This window comes from Mustela erminea, chromosome 15 (genome assembly GCF_009829155.1).
Source record: "Mustela erminea isolate mMusErm1 chromosome 15, mMusErm1.Pri, whole genome shotgun sequence".
Lineage (NCBI taxonomy): Eukaryota > Metazoa > Chordata > Mammalia > Carnivora > Mustelidae > Mustela > Mustela erminea.
In genome coordinates this window covers 962,285-981,914 of record NC_045628.1, presented here as the reverse complement: position 1 = coordinate 981,914, position 19,630 = coordinate 962,285, and the positions used below count along the sequence as shown (strand labels likewise).

The 19,630-nt window shown below is 61.4% G+C and overlaps 1 protein-coding gene across 12 annotated transcripts in view; it reads left to right on the top strand.

Annotated features, from left to right (window-relative positions):
- Window positions 1-19,630, top strand: part of ATP11A (ATPase phospholipid transporting 11A) — an 84,638-nt gene that overhangs the window by 58,491 nt on the left and 6,517 nt on the right. For 5 of the 12 annotated variants that reach the window (XM_032314942.1, XM_032314940.1, XM_032314952.1 and 2 more), the window contains 12 exons: window positions 2,105-2,286; window positions 4,329-4,580; window positions 5,592-5,766; window positions 6,897-6,999; window positions 7,190-7,335; window positions 7,785-7,844; window positions 8,666-8,793; window positions 10,376-10,511; window positions 10,934-10,957; window positions 15,381-15,446; window positions 16,084-16,187; window positions 17,328-17,493. In XM_032314942.1, coding sequence (XP_032170833.1) covers window positions 2,105-2,286; window positions 4,329-4,580; window positions 5,592-5,766; window positions 6,897-6,999; window positions 7,190-7,335; window positions 7,785-7,844; window positions 8,666-8,793; window positions 10,376-10,511; window positions 10,934-10,957; window positions 15,381-15,446; window positions 16,084-16,187; window positions 17,328-17,493 — 1,542 coding nt within the window. The other 7 variants (XM_032314946.1, XM_032314947.1, XM_032314948.1 and 4 more) reach the window with 5 other exon arrangements.

Sequence of the window (19,630 nt, the reverse complement as noted above, 5' to 3'; positions counted from 1 at the left end):
TTGGCCGCATTTGGAGACCCGAGGACTCGTGAGAAATGGGAAGGATTTTCTGGCACTTACAGGAAATTTGGACGGCTCGTACAGGAGGACTCGGGCTGTTCCCCCGGGACCCGTGGAGTCAGGGCTGGACAATGGTGGGGACAGCAGGGAAGTCGTGCTTAGAGTGTCTGTCAGACCGTTGTGATGGTTTGCTTCGTCCTGATGGGAAGGAGGCTTCTGCTGATGGGATCAAAGTGCTCCATGGTTTTCATTTGAATCTCCCTGATGGCTAGTGATGATGAACATTTTTTCATGTGTCTGAGAGCCATTTGTATGTCTTCACTGGAGAAGTGTCTGTTCATGTCTTCTGCCCATTTTTTTATATGATTGTCTGTTTTGTGTGTGTTGAGTTTGAGGAGTTCTTTATAGATCCTGGATATCAACCTTTTGTCTGTAGTGTCATTTGCAAATATCTTCTCCCATTCCGTGGGTTGCCTCTTTGTTTTCTTGACTGTTTCCTTGGCTGTGCAGAAGCTTTTGATCTTGATGAAGTCCCAAAAGTTTATTTTTGCTTTTGTTTCCTTTGCCTTTGGAGATGTATCTTGAAAGAAGTTGCTGTGGCTGATATTGAGGAGGTTACTGTCCATGTTCTCCTCTAGGATTCTGATGGATTCCTGTCTCATGTCGAGGTCTTTTATCCATTTTGAGTTTATCTTTGTGTATGGTGTAAGAGAAAGGTCGAGTTTCATTCTTCTACATATAGTTGCCCAGTTTTCCCAGCACCATTTATTGAAGAGACTGTCTTTTCCACTGTATATTTTTTCCTGCTTTGTCGAAGATTATTTGACCATGGAGTTGAGGGTCCATATTTGGGCTCTCTACTCTGTTCCACTGGTCTATGTGTCTGTTTTTATGCCAGTACCATGCTGTCTCGGTGATCACAGCTTTGTAGTAAAGCTTGAAATCAGGTAACGTGATGCCCCAGTTTTATTTTTGTTTTTCAATACCCCAAAAATACAGATGTAGTGAAAAGAAGGGCCATCTGTACCCCAATATTTATAGCAGCAATGGCCATGGTCACCAAACTGTGGAAAGAACCAAGATGCCCTTCAATGGACAAATGGATAAGGAAGATGTGGTCCATATACACTGTGGAGTATTATGCCTCCATCAGAAAGGATGAGTACCCAACTTCTGTGGCGACATGGATGGGACTGGAGGAGATTATGCTGAGTGAAATAAGTCAAGCAGAGAGAGTCAATTATCATATGGTTTCACTTATTTGTGGAGCATAAGGAATAGCATGGAGGACAAGGGAAGATAGAGAGGAGAAGGGAGTTGGGGGAAATTGGAAGGGGAGGTGAACCATGAGAGACTATGGACTCTGAAAAACAACCTGAGGGGTTTGAAGGGGCGGGGGTGGGAGGTTGGGGGAACCAGGTGGTGGGTATTAGGGAGGGCACGGATTGCATGGAGCACTGGGTGTGGTGCAAAAACAATGAATACTGTTACGCTGAGAAGAAATTAAAAAAAAACAAAAAACAAAAAACGCTCTGTGTGTGGCCCTCAGGCCCCAAACGTGTCTCGTGGGCTGGTGGCCCGCGCAGCCACTGGAGTTCTGGTCATAGTAAATCCACTGCTCTTGGATTCTTACTTCTCTGCCTTGTGGACCCGGTAGGCTGGACACGTGACCGAGCAGTGTCCCTTCAGTGGTTGCTAAGGGAGACCCCACTGTACCAGAGACTCCCGCGTAAAGAACGTTGCTTTAGAAATATCCCTTAATGTTGACAATAAGATCTAGAATTACTACTCTAAAAGAAAGAGCTTCATGTTTCATCGGTAAGAATAAGAGAACCAAGTGTTATGTCTTCCTGGCCCTGATTCGTGTCAGTCTCATGCTTACTCATGTGAAATTCTGTCATCTGTGAGGTTGTCGGTATTTAATGTGGGTGTAAATAACTCAAGTTATTTCAGATACAGTGACCACCACCTTTGAGGGCTCGCTGGCTCACAGTTCTGTAGTGAGCCCTTCTGATTAGAGAGGATATTGGGAAAGCCCTGGAGAGGTAACGTTCCGGCAGAGGGACACTTGACTTCACGGTGAGCACTGTGCTGTTTCCTGCAGGAGGGACTTCGGACCTTGTGTGTGGCCTACAAAAGGCTCGCTCCGGAAGACTACGAGGGCATTTGCACCCTGTTGCAGGCCGCCAAGGTGGCTCTCCAGGACCGGGAGAAGAAATTAGCGGAGGCCTATGAGCAAATAGAGAAGGACCTCATCCTGCTCGGGGCCACGGCTGTGGAGGACAGGTGAAGTACACGCCACGCCCTGTCCTCAGACAAGCGGTGGCCCTCGGAGGCCGCGGGGCCGGTGGGGTGCCCAGGGGATGGGCCCCTCCTGTCCTCATAGGGACGTGCTTCCGCAGCAGGACAACAGGGGCCTCGGGGGGCGTCACTGGGAGGTCATGCCTGGACGGTGTCTTACCTTCCATAAGTGAGGCCCTGACAGTCGCTTTCTGCCGGAGGGACCGGAGTGGTTGGCACGTTCATGCTGTGCCACCGGTCGTCCGGAGAGACGGGCGTCTTGAAATCATTCTGCAGAGTCCGTCAGCGGTTCTGTCCCTGAGCTCCCCCTGCCTTTCCAAGTTCAAGCGTGACATTTTAGATGTGAGCGTCCTCAGTGTAGCTGTCATTTCTCGTTGAAGGAATGTAAAACTGTGAATTAGAATATTGCAAAAACCACCACTAATAACCAAGATGTGTCCCTTCAGGCAAGGGCCTTCCCACGCTCCGAAGATGGGGCTGGACGTGAGTCTGGGGCTCATGCACGGAGACGCGGGCGTGTCTCCGTGTGACACGAGAGCGTGCACGGAAATGAAAAGAAAAAAATGCCCCAGTTTAACGGAATGAAGTGGAAACTTGAGGCTGTTTACTGCAAGTTTATTTCCTGTGAAGGTTCAAAGTCTTTAAGGTGTAAATGGGCCTGACATTTCAGTCCTCACTAGAAGCCTAGTTTTCCGGTGTCTTTAACGAGCACCCCACGGCCTCCCAGTCTCCAGTGGGGGCCACTTGACTTCAACTTGACGGCTTAAGTCCCTCCTGTCGCTCAGCTGGATGGGGTCCAGGCACTGACCCAGGAAGGACATGTGGCTTGTGCCTGGGACAGGTTTTAGAATGTGACAGCACCGGGGGCCTGCTGTGCTGGGGGAGAGGGACGTGCGTGGGGTGCGTTTGCCTGGGGGACACTGGGACCGTCCTCGAGGGACGTGCCGGGAGCGGAGAGTCTGAATGGGCGAGTCATGCCTGCACACCCTCAGGAGGGTTGAGGGAGACGATCTACTCCATGGGGAGTTGGGACCTCGAAAACAGAGTAGGTTCCCAGGGGCAGGTGAGGGCCAGTGGCCTTGAGGTGATGACATTCGCAAAAGTCGCAAATCCTTTCCCTAAAAAGGGGAAAGTCGCAAATCCTTTCCCTAAAACTGACAAACACCTCTGCAGACGGACCTTTCTGGTCCCCAGAGTCCATTTTCCAAAGAAACTGATGAAAGTATGAGATGTTCCCGTGCGTCCGGAATGCAAAGGTCCTGTGAGCTCCAGGCTTTACCGAGTTTCGTCAGGTCAGCGCAGTGGGGTCCGAACCCACTGGTGCTGGGCAGGGACAGGTGCATCACTTCACATGCCTGTCAAAAGCGCAGACGCTAAAAGCTGGAAAGAACGACAGGTCCCAAATGAGGCAGACGCCCACGCACAGCACGACAGCCTGACCAGTGTGTGAGCCGCTCACCCTCGCACGAGTCTGCCCCCTGCTCCGTGAGCCCAGAGTTTTCCACCCCAGCACAGGGTTGCTGATGGGGGCCCACCCGTGAGCTCTGGTGGAGGGGTGCATCGTGGGCAGGGCTTCCCACGGCCCCTGTTTTACCGTATTTGGGGGCCCCTGCTAAGAGGCGGAGTTACACCAGCTCAGGCCAAAGGGAAGAGGCAGCGAGTACTCTGACTACCTCTTCTCCTGGCCCCGTCTTCCCCGGTGATGCCGGTGACGGTCCTTGTCATCATTGCCCAATCCTCCGCGACTGGGGAAGCCCCGTGGACGGGGAGCCGCGTGCTCACCGAGCGTTGGTTGTGCGAGAGGGGCGTGTCACTTCTCAGTGTCGCACACCTGCCTCTGCTTGGAACTGGGAGGCGCTTTCCCGTAGAGGTGACACGTGAGCGTGCAGGTAGCTCTGGGGGTCCCGCGGTCACATTGTGAGCTGACGGCACAGTGCTTTCTAGCTTGTGGGGACGGAGCTAGTGGCCTAGGTTCCCGGAGTCGGAGGGGCCCACTCAGGCCGTGGTCTCACTCCTGCTTCGCTCAGGCTTCAGGAGAAGGCTGCCGACACCATCGAAGCCTTGCAGAAAGCCGGGATCAAAGTGTGGGTCCTCACCGGGGACAAGATGGAGACGGCGGCTGCCACCTGCTACGCCTGCAGGCTGTTCCGGAGGGGCACGCAGCTGCTGGAGCTCACCACCAAGCGGCTGGAGGAGCAGAGCCTACACGACGTGCTGTTTGAGCTGAGCAAGACCGTGCTGCGCCACAGCGGGAGCCTCACCAGGGACAACTTCTCGGGGTAGGCGGGGCCCGTGCCCGCTGCAGGGGGTGCAGCTGTGGGGGTCCGTCCCTGGGGGTCGTCCTGGCGAGCAGTGGGACGTGGCCAGGGCTAGTCTTCGTGACCACTGTGAGGTGTTTTTGCAGAAGAGTTACGTGTGTGTGTCTGTAAGCGTGTCTGTGAGTGTCTGAGTGTGTGTGTATGTGCATCTGAGTGTGTCTGTCTGTGTCTCTGCGAGAGTGTGTGTGTGTGCATGTGTCTGAGTGTTTCTGTGAGTGTGCGCGTGTGTGTCTGAGTGTGTTCACTTTTAAATGCCACACAAGGACGCACACTTGACTGACTTAGGAAGTACTGGGAGGGGGTCGTTCCCGTCCGCTTTGAGGCTGGGGCTGTATCGTGGATTCCGCGGGGCAGCTGTCGGGCAGAGAGAGCTGTTCTAACGGAACACCGAGCAGGACGTGCTCCGGAGTCGTTTCTTCCCACAACGGTCCGCGGTTCACGCACATTTGATCAGCGCGGCCCTTGCTGCTACCAGGTCCGAGACTAGAATTCTGGGAACGTGTTAGATTTGCAGGACATGGTGACGGGACAGCAGCCCTGTCATCGGACGCGAGGGTTAAGTTATTTGTCCCTTCTCCTGACGTGCAGGGCTGTTCTGGGGGTCGGGGATGTGCCCGTAGCTTTGAAACGCAGCAGAGGGACATGCACACTCCAGGCCGGACGCCCGGGGAGGCCGGCAGTGAGGGCGCGGCGAGGCTGCAGAAGAGCCTGAGCTCCGTCGGCCCGGACGCGCGCTCTGGGCCGACGGCGTGGACGTCGCGGAAGGTGCGCGCGGAACCGCAGCCAGAGCTCGGTGTCTGCCCTGCGCCGGCAGCAGGAGTGTTTCATTTCGGCTGCGCTGGACCGCGGGGCCCGGGGCACTCTAGAGGCTGTGCCAGTAGAACAGTCTGCGGTCGTCGGTTGATGACGGGACAGGCCTCCGAGGCGTGCCCTCGGCTCCCAAGTGACGTGTCTCTTTGTGTGACCGAACAGGCTCTCGGCCGACCTGCAGGACTTCGGGCTGATCATCGACGGAGCCGCGCTGTCCCTGGTCATGAAGCCCCGGGAGGACGGCAGCGGCGGCAACTACCGGGAGCTCTTCCTGGAGATCTGCCGCAACTGCAGCGCCGTGCTGTGCTGCCGGATGGCGCCCCTGCAGAAGGCCCAGGTCGGCCCCGGAGCCCCCAGCCCCTCGCGGTTGGGATAAGCCCGGCGAGGCACCACCCTCTTTAACTAGAGGCACAAAGGGCAGAAATGTCCAGCCTGGGTCGTCCTCTGCTGTCGGGCAGAGTCGGGTGGGACGCTGCCTGCTGGAGGCCGGGGAGGTGGAGGCCGGGGACCCTGGCCCCGCACGGCCTCTCGTACAGGGGAGCCCCGTTTCTGAGGCTCCGTGGGAGCGACGGGGTGCAGGTGCGCTCCAACACGCCCGCCGCCGGCACAGCGACTGGGCGGCACGAACCCCTGCGGAGCCGTGCCTGGGGGAGCGCTGTCCCTGAGCGCACGGGAGCGCGGAGACGCGGAGGGGGTAGCTTCCTCCCAGGGAGTTTGGAAGCTGGCATCCGCCTACGGCCTCCAGACTCCGAGCCCCGGAGCGTGGCTGCGGTCCCGCCCCGTCCCCCGCCCCGTCTCCTGCCGCGGGCTCCCTGGAAGCCTGTGTCATCCTGTCCAGAGGGGCAAGCTGTGCTGGATTTTCATGTGTTACGTAGTCTTTTTTTGAGTTTCTGACGTTCGGAAGTGTTTGCACACGTTCGTGTTTCCGACTCTGCTCCTGCCTCCTCGTCCTCTCTCTGAGCCGCGGCCCTTAGACGCATGGAGGGAGAGAAAGCTTGCAGAGAAATGGCCCACCCGCTTGAAATTACTCCCTGTGTCCCATTTCCAGATCGGATCTGCACGCGTGACAACTCTGAGCGTTAAAATAACACGAGAAGCAGCTTATTTAGAAAGAGATGCCCATAGCAGATGGCCTGCAGGGCCGTGTCTCCTGGCTGAGCGCGCTGTCCACGTGTCCCCGGGGCATGCGTGGACCCCGTCTGCTGAGTCTGCCTCAGCAGCAAGGGACAGCCGTCGCCCAGCAGCCCACCACGCGCGAGCCACCTTCTCTGCCCGCACGTCGGCAGCGCGGCCGGACCTGCACACAGACGGCAGGTTCGCGCCGGGCCTGCCCACAGACGGCAGGTTCGCGCCGGGCCACTCCCTGTCCTGCCCTCCTCGGCCGACTTGACGTCTGTGTTCCGCCTAGGTAGCAATCTGGGCCAACAGGAACAGAAGACATAAATGCTCCGTTTGCTTATTTTCCAGATTGTTAAATTAATCAAACTCTCCAAAGAGCACCCCATTACTTTAGCCATCGGCGACGGCGCCAATGACGTCAGCATGATCCTGGAGGCGCACGTGGGCATCGGTGAGCGGCCCGCGGCCAGGGAGGGGAGACCGGCAGCGGGACGAGGCGCGCGGGCGCAGGGGCAGCGGGACGAGGGGCGTAGGGTGCGACCGGCCCGGGCGTTCCCGTCGCCTCACCCATGTTTGCTGGTGCCCGTCTTGCCGCCTGCCGCTGCCCCTCGTGCGGTGCTGAGCCCGGACCCCTCCCGCAGGTGTCATCGGGAAGGAGGGTCGCCAGGCCGCCCGGAACAGCGACTATGCGGTCCCGAAATTCAAGCACCTAAAGAAGATGCTGCTGGTTCATGGGCATTTCTACTACATCAGGATATCCGAGCTCGTGCAGTACTTCTTCTACAAGGTGGGGCATCCGTGCCGCGGCCGCCTGGCACACTGGTGCCACGGGGACAGCTCAGGAAGGGACGGGCCAGCAGGGAGGGGGTGTCGCGTTGCCCTGAGAGGGGGGGTGACGCACCTCTGCGCACACAGCTTCGGTGCGGAACTGGCAGGAACCTGGCAGTTGTGTGGCTGAGGGAAGGTTCTACCGTGTGTCCTGGCAAGGAACCCTTGTCCTTGTCCGTCACGCAGACTCTTTCCTGGCCGCGCTCAGGCCCTGCCTTGTCCCAGAACGCTGTCCCCTCAGGGAGCTGCTGCGGCTCGTGCCGTCAAGACGAGAGCAGGCTTCATGCCCTCCTCGGAGCACAGGAGCTGCAGGGTCTCTTGCTGCAGACGCCGCGTGTCTCAGGCATGGCGCGGGGGGCGTGGTCCCCGGCGTGTGTCGGACTAACCCGCGTGTGGCTTCCCTTCCAGAACGTCTGCTTCATCTTCCCTCAGTTTTTGTACCAGTTCTTCTGCGGGTTCTCACAGCAGGTGAGCCCGGCTCTCGAGTCAGATGCTCCCCTGGGCCTTTTTGCCTGGCTCTTGTGGGTGGCGAAGCGGGGAGCGGGCTGCAGGGGCGAGTCGGCCATACGGGGGAGCGGCTGCAGGGGTGAGTCGGCCATACGGGGGAGCGGGCTGCAGGGGCGAGTCGGCCATACGGGGGAGCGGCTGCAGGGGTGAGTCGGCCATACGGGGGAGCGGGCTGCAGGGATGAGTCGATCAGGGGTGTCGCGGTCTCCACCTCGCACCCCCGTGTAGCCGTCTGCCGGCAGGGTCCGGAGCAGACGCGGAGGCGCAGCGGCTGCCGTGGGCTTGTCCACGTGGCCACAGCGAGGTGGCCCGCTCACCCATCCCCAGGGCTGCGGTGGTTCCGCCCTGAAGGAGGGATCGATGGCATCTGAGTCCCCGTCCCGGATGCCTGCACGCTCAGGGGTGCCGAGCTGACTGGGAGTGCGGTGGCCCCTTCCCGTCACATCCCTGCTTCTGCCTGAGGGGCCGGGGCCAGGGAGCACTGAAGCCGGACGGTCACGGTGGCGGACTTCTCAGCCACTGTTCGTGCTGCCGGCCTGCAGCGGCCGAGTGGGGCGGGTCCTGGGGGCGCCCCTGTCGGCCGTGGCTGTACCCACCAGTGGGCAGGGGGACGTACTGGAAGACGCCGCTGTGTCCGTAGCTGCAGGAGGGGACGCTGTGCAGGTCGGGGTGCTGGGTCCGGGTCGTTGCGAATCGGAGGAGACGTGTACGTTTCACCGTAGCGTGAGAGCGTGTGGCGACCCGCGGAGCGCGGTTCTCAGGCCGATGCTGTTCTCCCGTAGACTTTGTACGACACCGCCTACCTGACCCTGTACAACATCAGTTTTACGTCCCTCCCGATTCTCCTGTACAGCCTGATGGAGCAGCACGTCAGCATCGACACGCTCCGCAGAGAGCCCTCCCTCTACAGGTACCGGCTGCGCCGGGCTGGCCTCAGGGCTCGCTAGCGCTCCTGGTGTCCCCCGGCCCTGCACGCCGGTCCTGCCAGACCAGAGCCCTCCGTGGCCGTTGGGCTCCCAGCCACCGGAGAGGGTTTTGGGGGAAGCAGCCTACCTCACACTAGGGAGAGGATTTGTGCTGCCTTTGAAACGTGCCTGTTAAGCCAGCGGGTCTTACCGTGCTTTTCAGCAGTTCCAGAAAGACGGGATCTGTGTTTCTGCCCCCTGGTGACCCCAGTGGATTTGGAGCCTAAATGATCCTTTAAAAACCAAGTATGCTCCGTTCGGTGAGATAAAAGGGAAGGTTGAGAGACCTGATCTCAGAGTGCCGTCTTTGGCGAAGAAGTATCTTTGATAATCAGGAAGAGGTGTTCTTCTGCCATTTCGGAATTTCCTCCAAGCTGGCTGGCAGATTCAGGCTGTTACTGGTTTTGTGGCTTCTTAAATTTAACTTCTCATATCAGAATGGTTTGAAGGCCACGCAGGTTCTTTGAGTCTTTCTCCGGCATCCCTGGTGCTTGGCGCCCAACGGAACGGCATCCCTGGGTGTCCGGGTTTACTGGTTTCCGTCTCTGTGCACATGCATGTGCACGTACACATGGTGGGTCCCAGGTCTGCACAGTGCAGAGCACCTGCCAGCCCCATGGCCCCCATCGGGGTGTCCTCCGTGACACGGGACCTGGAAGCCCCCGAGCCCCAGTGATGCCCACAGGCGACGAGCCGGCAGGTGTGGAGCTCACTGTGTGTCCGTTCAGTGGGGGGGTAGGCGTGTGAGGAGGCGGTAGGTGCTGGGCTAGGCCCACCTCCAGAGGGACCCGTGCAGCGGCCTCCCGTGCACTCACGGGTGGAGGAGTTGTGCCGGGAGATGCGCCATGAGCCTGCGGCCCGCAGCCCGTATCTCGCGGGAACGCGTATGGACCTTGCATCCTGGGTCCACGCAAGAGCAGAGGTTGAGTCTGTCACGTGAGTGTCCATCTGGAGGGAAAGAAGTGAATGCCATTTGCATTTGATCCCACGGGGACGTCGTCCTGGGTGGGGGGTCCCATGCCACCGCTGGGCATGGTCTCTGATGGCTGGGCTCTGACTCTACTACTGGTGCGGGAGTCTGGTGCTCCAGCGGTCCCCGGGACTCTGTGGAGCGGGCGAGGGGCTGGGGAAGGACAGGGCATTCAGCAGGCAGCCAGGGGCAGGCAGAAGGTGACGTGGGGACACATTTGGGGGTGTGAGGAGGAACCCAGCAGGATCCGCCCGGAAGGCTCTGTGGGGTCAGAGCACGTGCGCAGCCCCAGTGCAGCTGTGGAGGGGTCCGGCAGGGACGGGCTAGGCCAGCCAGGCAGGGTGACCTGCGCTGGACAGACCACCCACCCTGTGGACCGGGCCTGTTTCTCTACAACCCACTTTCATGGTGTGGCCGTGCCAGTGGGCTCTGCGGCTGGGGGGCAGCGCCGTGACTGAGGGGGCCTTCCCGGCCCGATGGCCCTACAGAGTGTGGGGCAGCCGGCCAGGCGAGAGTCTGCTGTCGCTGACCCGCAGTCTCCCTGTCCCCTCGCACAGAGATATCGCCAAGAACGCCCTCCTCCGCTGGCGCGTGTTCATCTACTGGACGCTCCTGGGCGTGTTTGACGCTCTGGTGTTCTTCTTCGGTGCTTACTTCATGTTTGAGAACACAACAGTGACCAGCAACGGACAGGTCAGTGTGGAACCGCGCCACGCGGGCCGGGCCGTGGGGGGGTCCCGTACGGGCGCGGGTCGGGGTGGTCTGAGGGGCCTGGTGCGGGGCCTCCGTCCAGCAAAGTGCCTCGAGGCCACAGCGCCTCTGCACCTGCTGGACGTGCCCCCGGGAGCCCCAGGCCCGTGGCTCTCTGTGCCACCACGGTTCTGTTGTTCCGTTCCGTGGCTCAGGTGTGGCTCATTTCCTGCAGGAATTAATTCGTATTTAACATGTAGCTTTTGTTCACACGCATTTACCTTAAGTACCTGCCACTCGCGGTGAGTAGGTCTAGAGTCTGCTGGTGGGCAGGCGACTGCCTGCTTGTTCGCGTAACCTCGGGGGATGTTTTATTCCTATCTCGCTTTTGTCTTTTTGCCACGGGCGTCCCTCCCCACTCTCAGATAGTGACCACCAACACACACATGGTAAGAAAACTGTGGGTTTGTCCTCTGTGTTTTGGAGTGCCTTAAAAATAAAATATTTCTCGAAATATTTTCACCTGTGCCCTCTTCTGTGTGCTCTGTCGGTAGAAGCCTGCTAGTGGCCGCCGGCTCCCACGCGGGGCCGGCGCTGCCTTAGACGGGTGTGTCTGCATTCGGTTGTTTGTCGTGCTGTTTCTGGAGTTCTGTGTGGGGCCCGCCCGCCAGGCGGTGGTGGTCTATGACGCATCCGTCTGAGCTTCCGTTCGTGGCGGCAGCAGGCTCGGGAGGCTTGATGGGGACACCACGCTGAGCGCAGCCGACCCAGGCCTCCGGCACTCTCCGGGGGATGCGCAGGTGTGCTCCAGGGCTGTCCGCTCTGGAGCGCTGCCCGGGTTTGGCGGCTGCGGGACGTGAGTCCCTCCCCGCCCGGCGACCCGCTGTTCCTGGCACGTGGTGACCTGTTCTTTCCCTGCATTACGAACGGGCTGTTCTCCTTTGTTGCCGTGGAAGTCAGCGTTCGCTAAACTGGTGTCGGAAATGCTTTAAAGACCTCATTTCACTTCTCTAAAGCCTGGCGTTCCTGGGAATGTCCTCTGTCTACATTTGCTTGGACAGTTTCCAGGGCAGCCAGCCCCAAACTGTCCTCCTGCAGGGTCTCCGCACGCCTTCCCGCGGCCAGGCCCTGAGGGGGGCTGTTGTCTGTGTCTGAGAAAGCACGAGGACTCCAGGTCCCCGGAGCCAGGACGTCAGGACTGAGGTGGCCTGTTAGCGCTGCGAGAGACCTCCTGGCGCGGTGTGGCTTGCCCGTTGCTTGGGCAGCTGGAGTTCGGATGACGTGACATCCGTGCACGAGTGCGCGGGTCGCGGTTCCGTGCGGCGCCAGTGCTGTTACTCCGTGCTGCTCCTTCATTGCCCCAGACTCCATAGTACCTGGTGAGACGCCCGGTCCCACCCGGTTTCAGCGGCGAGTGGACGCATGCAAAGACATGTGTGGCCCGTGTACCCTGGACGTGGCTGTGCCGGCTGGCGTGCGTGGCACATGGTCTCTGGTGAGGCCCAGGCAGTGCCTCCTCCTTGTGCTCCAGGCCCCGGAGCCGTGATGTGCCCCCAGCCGGACCTCGTCCACGGCACCGGAGAGCAGCCCCGAAGCTGCCCCGTGCTGGCTGTTGGCTCCCAGGCCTCAGCCCTGCTCGCCTGCCTGTCCGGACGTGACCCACGTCTTGTCATGTGAGAAGCTGCTCGGAAGCCTGGTGATGTCAGGAACCAGGCCCGGGGTGGTCGGTGCCAAACAGGGGCGCTGAGCTGGGGTTTTGTCCACGGCCTCTGAGAGGCGAAGTCTCCTGCAGGCCTGTCGTGCTCCGGAAGGAGGGGAGCTGCAGGGCCGGGCTTGTCAGAACGAGATGGATGGTAGCCACGGCGCCCGGGTCCCAAGTGGGGCTCATTTCCCTCCCGTATCCCTGGGAGGGCAGGAGCCGCACAAGGCTGGGTTGCTCAAGACCACTGCGTGCAGAGCGGGACTAAATGTCCGGTGTTGGAGCCCTAGCCACCCCTCCCCCTGGGGCCTCCGTGTCTCCAGATGGAGCCTTTCTTGTTTGCTTCGTCGGTAAGACGGTTCGATCGCCCGCAAGACTAAGACGGCGTTGTCGCGTCATCCTGCAGTGATTCGGACAAACCCCCAAACCCAGGTGCTTCGAGGGCCAGGCTCCGGAGACCCATGATGCCCTTGGGGTACCAGGGGTGGGCAGCAGGAGTTGGCGGAATGTACTGTCCCTCCTGCCCCGGGCACCCACCTTTCCCGCTCGGGAGCAGCTTGTGGTGGTGCGGTCCGGAAGTCCTCCTGCTGATGCTCAGTAGGGGAGGACCCTTTCCTGGAGAGCTGCCTCGTTCTGTAGGAACGTGCATAGGTCACCTGTGGTGTGGGGGACAGTCACGGTCACTTCCTGAAAAGAAATTAACTTAAGGAGCGTTTTCTGCATAGACGCCAAGAGCCAAAGCTGTTCCTCCCTCCGACGCACACCCAAGCTTGCAGAGGCAGGAAGGGACGTACTCGTGTTGGGCGCTGGGGCTCCGCTGCCGTCGTGGTAACAGAGGCCAGACAACATCGAGGACAAACGGCGGGTTCTTAGGGCCGTGATTCGAGAAAACGCTGGTGCTTGCTGTGGAGTATTCTTGCATCGGGAAATGAGGCTGGTCTGGATTTGAGGGATTTTAGGAGCGGAATGCTTTCCTGCAAGATGCTCCCGTGAGGGCAGGGGAGCCAGAGGGCGAGCGAGGTAGAGCTGGAGGCTCAGAGGCTCTGCAGACGTGCATGAGGCTAGGTGTCCCTGGTGGTCTGTGCCGAGGGGGTGCTCTGTTAGATCGGGGACCAGCGGTCAGGGACCGATGTCATTCCGAAAACAAACCCTCTGGGCACACTTTAATCTCCCCCCACCCAACACCCATAGAAATAGTGACAAACAACTTCAATGACAAAAGCCTGAGGGCTCCCCCACCACGAATGAGGACTTCAGTGGGTGTTCCCAGAGCTGTCCCCTGACCGCTGTCCCAGGGAGTTGGAAACCACCGGCTGAGGGCACAGGTGACGGCAGAGCAGATGCATCCTCGCTGCTGGAGCTTGAAACCGAAACTCACATTTCTGGAGCAGACACGGTCGTGTGTTGTCACCGCGCCTGTAGAAATGACAGCTGAGACCCGTGCGTTCCTGCGCGAGACACCGGCAGCCCTGCTTGGTCACCCCGGGTCTGCGCCCTTTCCACTCTGCAACCCGGCCGGTTCATGATGCTGTTGGCGAGACGCTGCCTGTCCACCGCGCGCACGCTCCTGCACCCTGCTGTTACCTGACCCTTCCGAAACCCTGCCGGGTGCCCTGCCAAGCGGGGGTGGTGACCACGGCCGCCACGGTGTCGGGAAGCGGAGGGGCCAGCCTTCCTCAGGTCCCGCGGACGGCCCCACAGATTCAGGGCCGCGCCAGCCTGGCTGTAGGCTCACCCTGTCCTTCGTCTGCGAGCATCGGCCGCCAGGGAAGACCAGATGGCGGCACGGTTTCCGACGCCCTGCTGGCCGGCCATCTCCGTGGGCTGCAGCCACACTGCTCCCGGGTTCGGACTCTGAAGTTTGTCCTACCCCCAAAGTAAAACACTGATGAGATCGCACTTTCTGGTCAGAATTTCTTGGCTGGGCACTGTGGCCTCTGGGGCTGGGGAGTTCGGGTCTCTGGGGCCGCCCTGTGCAGGCAGCAGACCCCTCCCTAGCGTGGCAGCCAGAACCGTCCTGGGCCTTGGCAGGGGTCCCCCTGGAGGCAGAGTCACCCCACGTGTGTGTCCGAGCGAGGGAAACCCCTTTCCGATCCCCGCTTCGGACGGGGATGAGGCCCAGTTGCTGGTGAGGGCTGTGGGGCCCTCTGTCCTCACACAAGTTCTAGAATCCTGCTTGCCTCCGTGTCCGCCTGCGTCTGCTCTGTGGAGAACGAGCTCACAGGAAGCCATTTGCGCTCCAGCCGCTTCGCGCTTAGTGGAGTAGAGCCGATTGCTTTTGAAAAGTACGAGGACCACTTTCTGAGAGGCACGGTTCACAGGAACCAGAAGGGGTCGGTGCTTAGGGGATTCTGGAGAAATCTCGAGGAGGATAAAATCCCCAGCAGAGTGATTGCCTGAGAGAAAGTCGGTATTTTGTTTTCTGTGTCTGTGTCTGTAGTTGAGAAATGTCTTGTTTTCGTGATTCGATCCTGTGTTTCCACCTCGTGCGGCTTCGCGGCACCGTGCGGGGCGGGGGTGGGGCTGCCTTCCTTGGGGCTGTGGCGCGTCTGTGGGTCTGGCCGTCGCACTGGCTGCCGGGGCCTCTGTGCAGCTGTCTTGTCCCCTTGCCCTGGGCACATCCAGGGGAGAGCCCTCCTTGGGGTCCCTGCCTGGGACACGGTCGTCCCCTCTAGCTGCTCGCAAGCAACGTGCTGCTGCCGGTGGCTTCCTTCCAGAGAGCGCAGGGGTCTGAGCTGAGCTCGGAGGAGGCAGCCAGTGCTCCCGAGTCTGTTCTCGGCGGGAGGGAGGCGCGGGAGCTGCGTCGTGTCTCCTCCCCATGACACACGACGTGGAAGAGATCGGCCGGCACCGTGCTCACTGGCGTTCTGGCTCCCGGGGATGTTCTCCTGTCCATCTGCCATGTTAGGACTGGTGTTTGGGGAGGATCAAGGGGGCCAACATCGAGGGGTCGGCGCAGGAGCCGCTCTGAACCATCCCTGGACCGCTGGCCTGTCCCCTGAGGGTAGTGCAGGGTCCCCGGGGGTCTGGGGTGCCCCGGGTGTCGATAGCCGGCTACTCCCTGTCCCTGTGTCTTCGGGGCCTGGAGCGCTGGCCCACCAGAGCAGTGAGCTGCGTTCTCTAACATTCTCGAGTGTGGAGAGTGCTGACTCTGTGGACGGTTCCCCCCACAGATCTTTGGAAACTGGACCTTTGGGACGCTGGTGTTCACCGTGATGGTCTTTACAGTCACACTAAAGGTGAGTGCTTGCGGCTCCCTTCCTGATTCAGCAGCCCTGTTCCTTGTAACTGTGCCCGGGCTGGAGCCCCCTGTGTCCTGGGCCACCGTCCGGGGTCACGTTCAGTCATTTGTGAAGTCAAGGGGAGACGCGGCACGCCGGGTCCCGGGCGACCCAGTGAGTGAACTTAGATAAAGGAGGGAGTGAGTCAGATTAGAATTCCTTCAAATGACAAGCAGCCTCATCCCGATACAGTCAAAATCTACCGTAAAATAAACGTGTTATGGGAAACTCAGCTCTGTTGAGAGGCAAGCCCAATGCTGGGTCCAGGGCCACGCAGACGGCGCCCCCACTTCTCCGCAGCGGGAACGCAGCGGGCAGGGCAGCCGGCCGGTCCGGGACGCGGTCCCCAGGAACTCCAAGGACGGGGCAGCTGGTCCGATCTGGGATGGGCTCCCCAGGATGCCGGGGCACCGCCTTCTCTTTCTCCTCTGGGGGCCTTCAATTCTGTGCCTCCTCAGCAGGTTTACGCTGGCGCTCTGGCTGCTGTGGGTCGGGGTGGTGCGTGTTCCTCGTTCTCTCCCAGCGGCGGGTCTGTGCGGCCGCGGCCCCTTCCGGCCCTCCAGGGCCTGCCTCACGGCCGGTGTGTGTCTTTCAGCTGGCGCTGGACACGCACTACTGGACTTGGATCAACCACTTCGTCATCTGGGGGTCCCTGCTCTTCTACGTCGTCTTCTCCCTGCTCTGGGGAGGGATCATCTGGTACGTGGGGGAGCCACGCCACGTGGCCCGGGATCAGCTGAGCTGGGGTGGCCGCGGGGGCCCTGCTCCAGATCGCAGGTCAGACGAGGCCCCTCAAGGGAAGTCATTTACACCGCGGCCCGGGCAGGAGGTTCACCGTGGCTGCCAGGTGGAACACGGGACGGTGAAGCCGCGGTGCTGGTTCCGTGGCCTCGGACGAGGGCGAGAAGCAGCTGCCTGTGGTGCCTGCTGTGGGGATTTCCCGTCACGCCTTGGCTCCTGCAGGTCCTTCTGCCCGGGCCGTCCTTTCCCACTAGCCTGCCCTGTGAGCTCTTATGTGTCCTTCAGAACCCTGTGCTCATGGCCCTCCGTGTGCTGCCTGCGAGCTCCCACCCAGGCAGGGCGGCGGCCCCGCCTCCTCACCGGGTTGCCTCAGCCTCTGTCCCTGCTGGTCAGGGTACCCGTGCCTCTGCCAGAGACGGGGCGCTTCCTGAGCACGGCTGGGACGGGGGTGCCCGGCGCAGTGGCCTGGGCGTGCCTTGCCCTAGGCGGGCTGGCCGGTGCAGGGTCCCCTCCCGCGCAGGAGAGGGGCCCCCCTCCCGACCCCCCAGCATCGCTGACCCCTAGTGGCCAGAGCCGAGCGCTGCAGGTTCGTTGGGACCCGCAGGTGCGGAGCTCCCGGCCTCCAGCCCGCCTGCCCCAGCTCCTGGCCACGAATTCCACGTTTGTCCCAGACGCCCGCCTGCCCGCTGCCGGCCTGGGGTGTAGACACGGCGGAACTAGCCAGGTTCCCCGTTGGCCGTGGAGCCCCGTGGGGCCCGGTGGAGCTTTCTCGAATCACAGATGTGCCCGAAGGGGCCACGTGAGCCGTTCTCACAGAGGGCGAGCCCGGGGCAGCTGGGAGCGCCACGGGCGGGCACCCTGCGTGTGTCCGGTGCGGTCGCCAGCCCCGGGGACGGCCTTGTCTTTGGGAGGACTTCGTGGAAGCCGTTCCTCACGCCCGGCCGGACAGGGCCGTCCTGCGGCCCGTTGCCCGCGAGCGAGGTGCCCACCCCCGAGAGGGTCGGGGCCGGACGCGAAGGCCCGCGCCGCCGGCGGGCCCCTCCGGGCAGGGAGAGCGGAGCCCCGGGTAACGTCCAGCCGGCCCGTCTGTCTCTCCAGGCCCTTCCTCAGTTATCAGAGGATGTACTATGTGTTCATCCAGATGTTGTCCAGCGGCCCCGCCTGGCTGGTCATCATCCTGCTCGTCACCGTCAGCCTGCTCCCCGACGTCCTCAAGAAGGTGCTGTGCCGGCAGCTGTGGCCCAGCGCCACCGAGAGAATCCAGGTGCGGGCGGGGCGGGGCTGCGGGCTGCGGGGCGGGGCTGCGGGCGGGGCCGTGGGTGGCGGGGCGGGGCTGAAGGCGGGGCCGTGGACGGTGGGGCGGGGCTGTGGATGGTGGGGCGGGGCTTCGGGCGGGGCCGTGGACAGTGGGGCGGGGCTGCGGGGTGGGGGCAGGGTGGGGCTGTGGGCGGGGCTGCGGGGTGGAGGGGGCACCCAGCCAGAGCGGGAGCTTGAGGGAAAGCAGGAGAGGCTTGTGCTGGGACACGTGGTCAGTCCAGGCCGTCCTGTTGAGGGTGAGAAGGTGGAGGCAGGGAGGTGCCGGGTGACCAGCGTTCCGACCCCAGAAGCTGGTGCGCGGGAGTAAGGAGAGAGCAGGAGAGGACCGAGCCGCTGCAGAAGGAGAGTCCTTTGTGCAAACCTAAGGAAGCTTGTAGGTTGAATCCTTGCTTTGGAGGTAAAAGTGCATTAGCTTTAGGGGCGGTGAACGTGCCCAGATGTTAGCGTGTGTGTTGGGAAGTCGTGGTGTGCACTGGGGTCGTTGGTTTCCTCCATCCCAAACTGAGGCCCCCAGCCTGGACTGCGCGTTCAGGAGAGAAACGACAGGTGCAGCCCACCCAGCTTAAGGACCGCGGCAGCTGCCACTCAGAGTTCTCAGGGAGGGCACGTCCCCCATCTCCTCACCCCTGTGATCTCATGGAGGACACCCCCCATCTCCTCACCCCTGTGATCTCATGGAGGACACCCCACCCAATCCTCTGATCCCTGCAATGTCGGGGAGGGCGCCTCTCCCATCTCCTCACTGCTACGGTCTCAGGGAGGACACTCCGCTCCCCTCTGAGGTCTCAGGGAGGGCACGTCCCCCATCAGCCTCACCCTTGTGTCCTGCCCGTGGAGGTGCAGAGCCTCTGTAAGGAGAAGAGAGGGTCCTGTCAGGTGTGCAGGCGGCAGAGCAGGGCTCTCCCTGCAGAACACAGGTGGACGTGCAGGTGGGAGTGCTCCCCGTGCCCTTGAGGACGTGAGGCAAGGCCTTCCGGGCAGCTCCCGTGGCCCGGGGCTCCCCCTCCCGTGCTGCTGGCCGGCCTCAGGAGGGAAACGGCCAGGCTGCTGCTGGGTTTGCAGGGAGCGAGGTCCGGGCACTGCTGTGCCCACCTCCACCCATCCCAGTGGCTGAATGGGATCCGGGGGGCGGGGAGCTTCCCCAGAAGTCTGTGCGGACTGAGCATCCTGGGCATGATGCCCCCGGTGCCTGGTTCCCCGCGGTTCCCTCCTCAGTGTCTGTAGTCGGCACCGACGGCGTGTGAGTGTGTGGGAACGCTTTCGCTCTGAGCTCTTGAACAAGCCAACGTGAGAGGAGGTGTCGGGGCAGGAGGAGAAAGACAGCAGGGACAAGAGGCCTGCGTGGCCCCGGGAGGGCAGCGCCCAGGGAGGCCCCAGTTTGCTGAGCGCGATGGTGGGGACGCATGAGGGGGATCCTGTCCTGCTCAACTGCCTTAACCTGTTTCTCTTTTCCCTTCCTCCTTCCCTTTGTCTCCGACCTCTTTGCCTAAATAACCACTCCCACCTGTCTCGCGATGTGCGTGGCCCCGCGACCCCTCTGGGACTGCAGACTAAGAGCCAGTGCCTTTCTGTCGAGCAGTCCACCATCTTTATGCTCTCTCAGACCTCCAGCAGTCTGAGTTTCTAACGGAACAAGGTGATGCTTTTCTGTCATTTGGCATGGTGGGGTTGCGGTCACAGGAAGCAGAGGGCTGAGTCCCCGCTGAGCTGCCCGGCTCCCAGCCCGGGCTCCTGTGGGCTCAGGGAGAGCGCACGTCTGCAGCTTCTGGGATGACGCATATCTGAGATGCGAGAAGTACACGTGGCCCGTGCTTCTCTCTGGGTCCGTGGGAGGTCCTGGGTCCCAGCTGCCAGGGCGCAGGGCTGCCCTGCATCGCACTCGCTGGTGGGCACCCGTGGCCCCAGCACACGGCGGCGTGGGTGAGGCGGCTCCAGCCCATGTGGGCAGAGTCCACGCAGTACTGCCCCCTCTCCGCAGCCAATGACGGAAGGTCGTGAGACCTCCTCACTCACGCAGCTGTGCAGACCCATTGCACAGACAGGGAAACTGAGGCCCCCACGACAGAGTGTTGCACAGGCCCCAC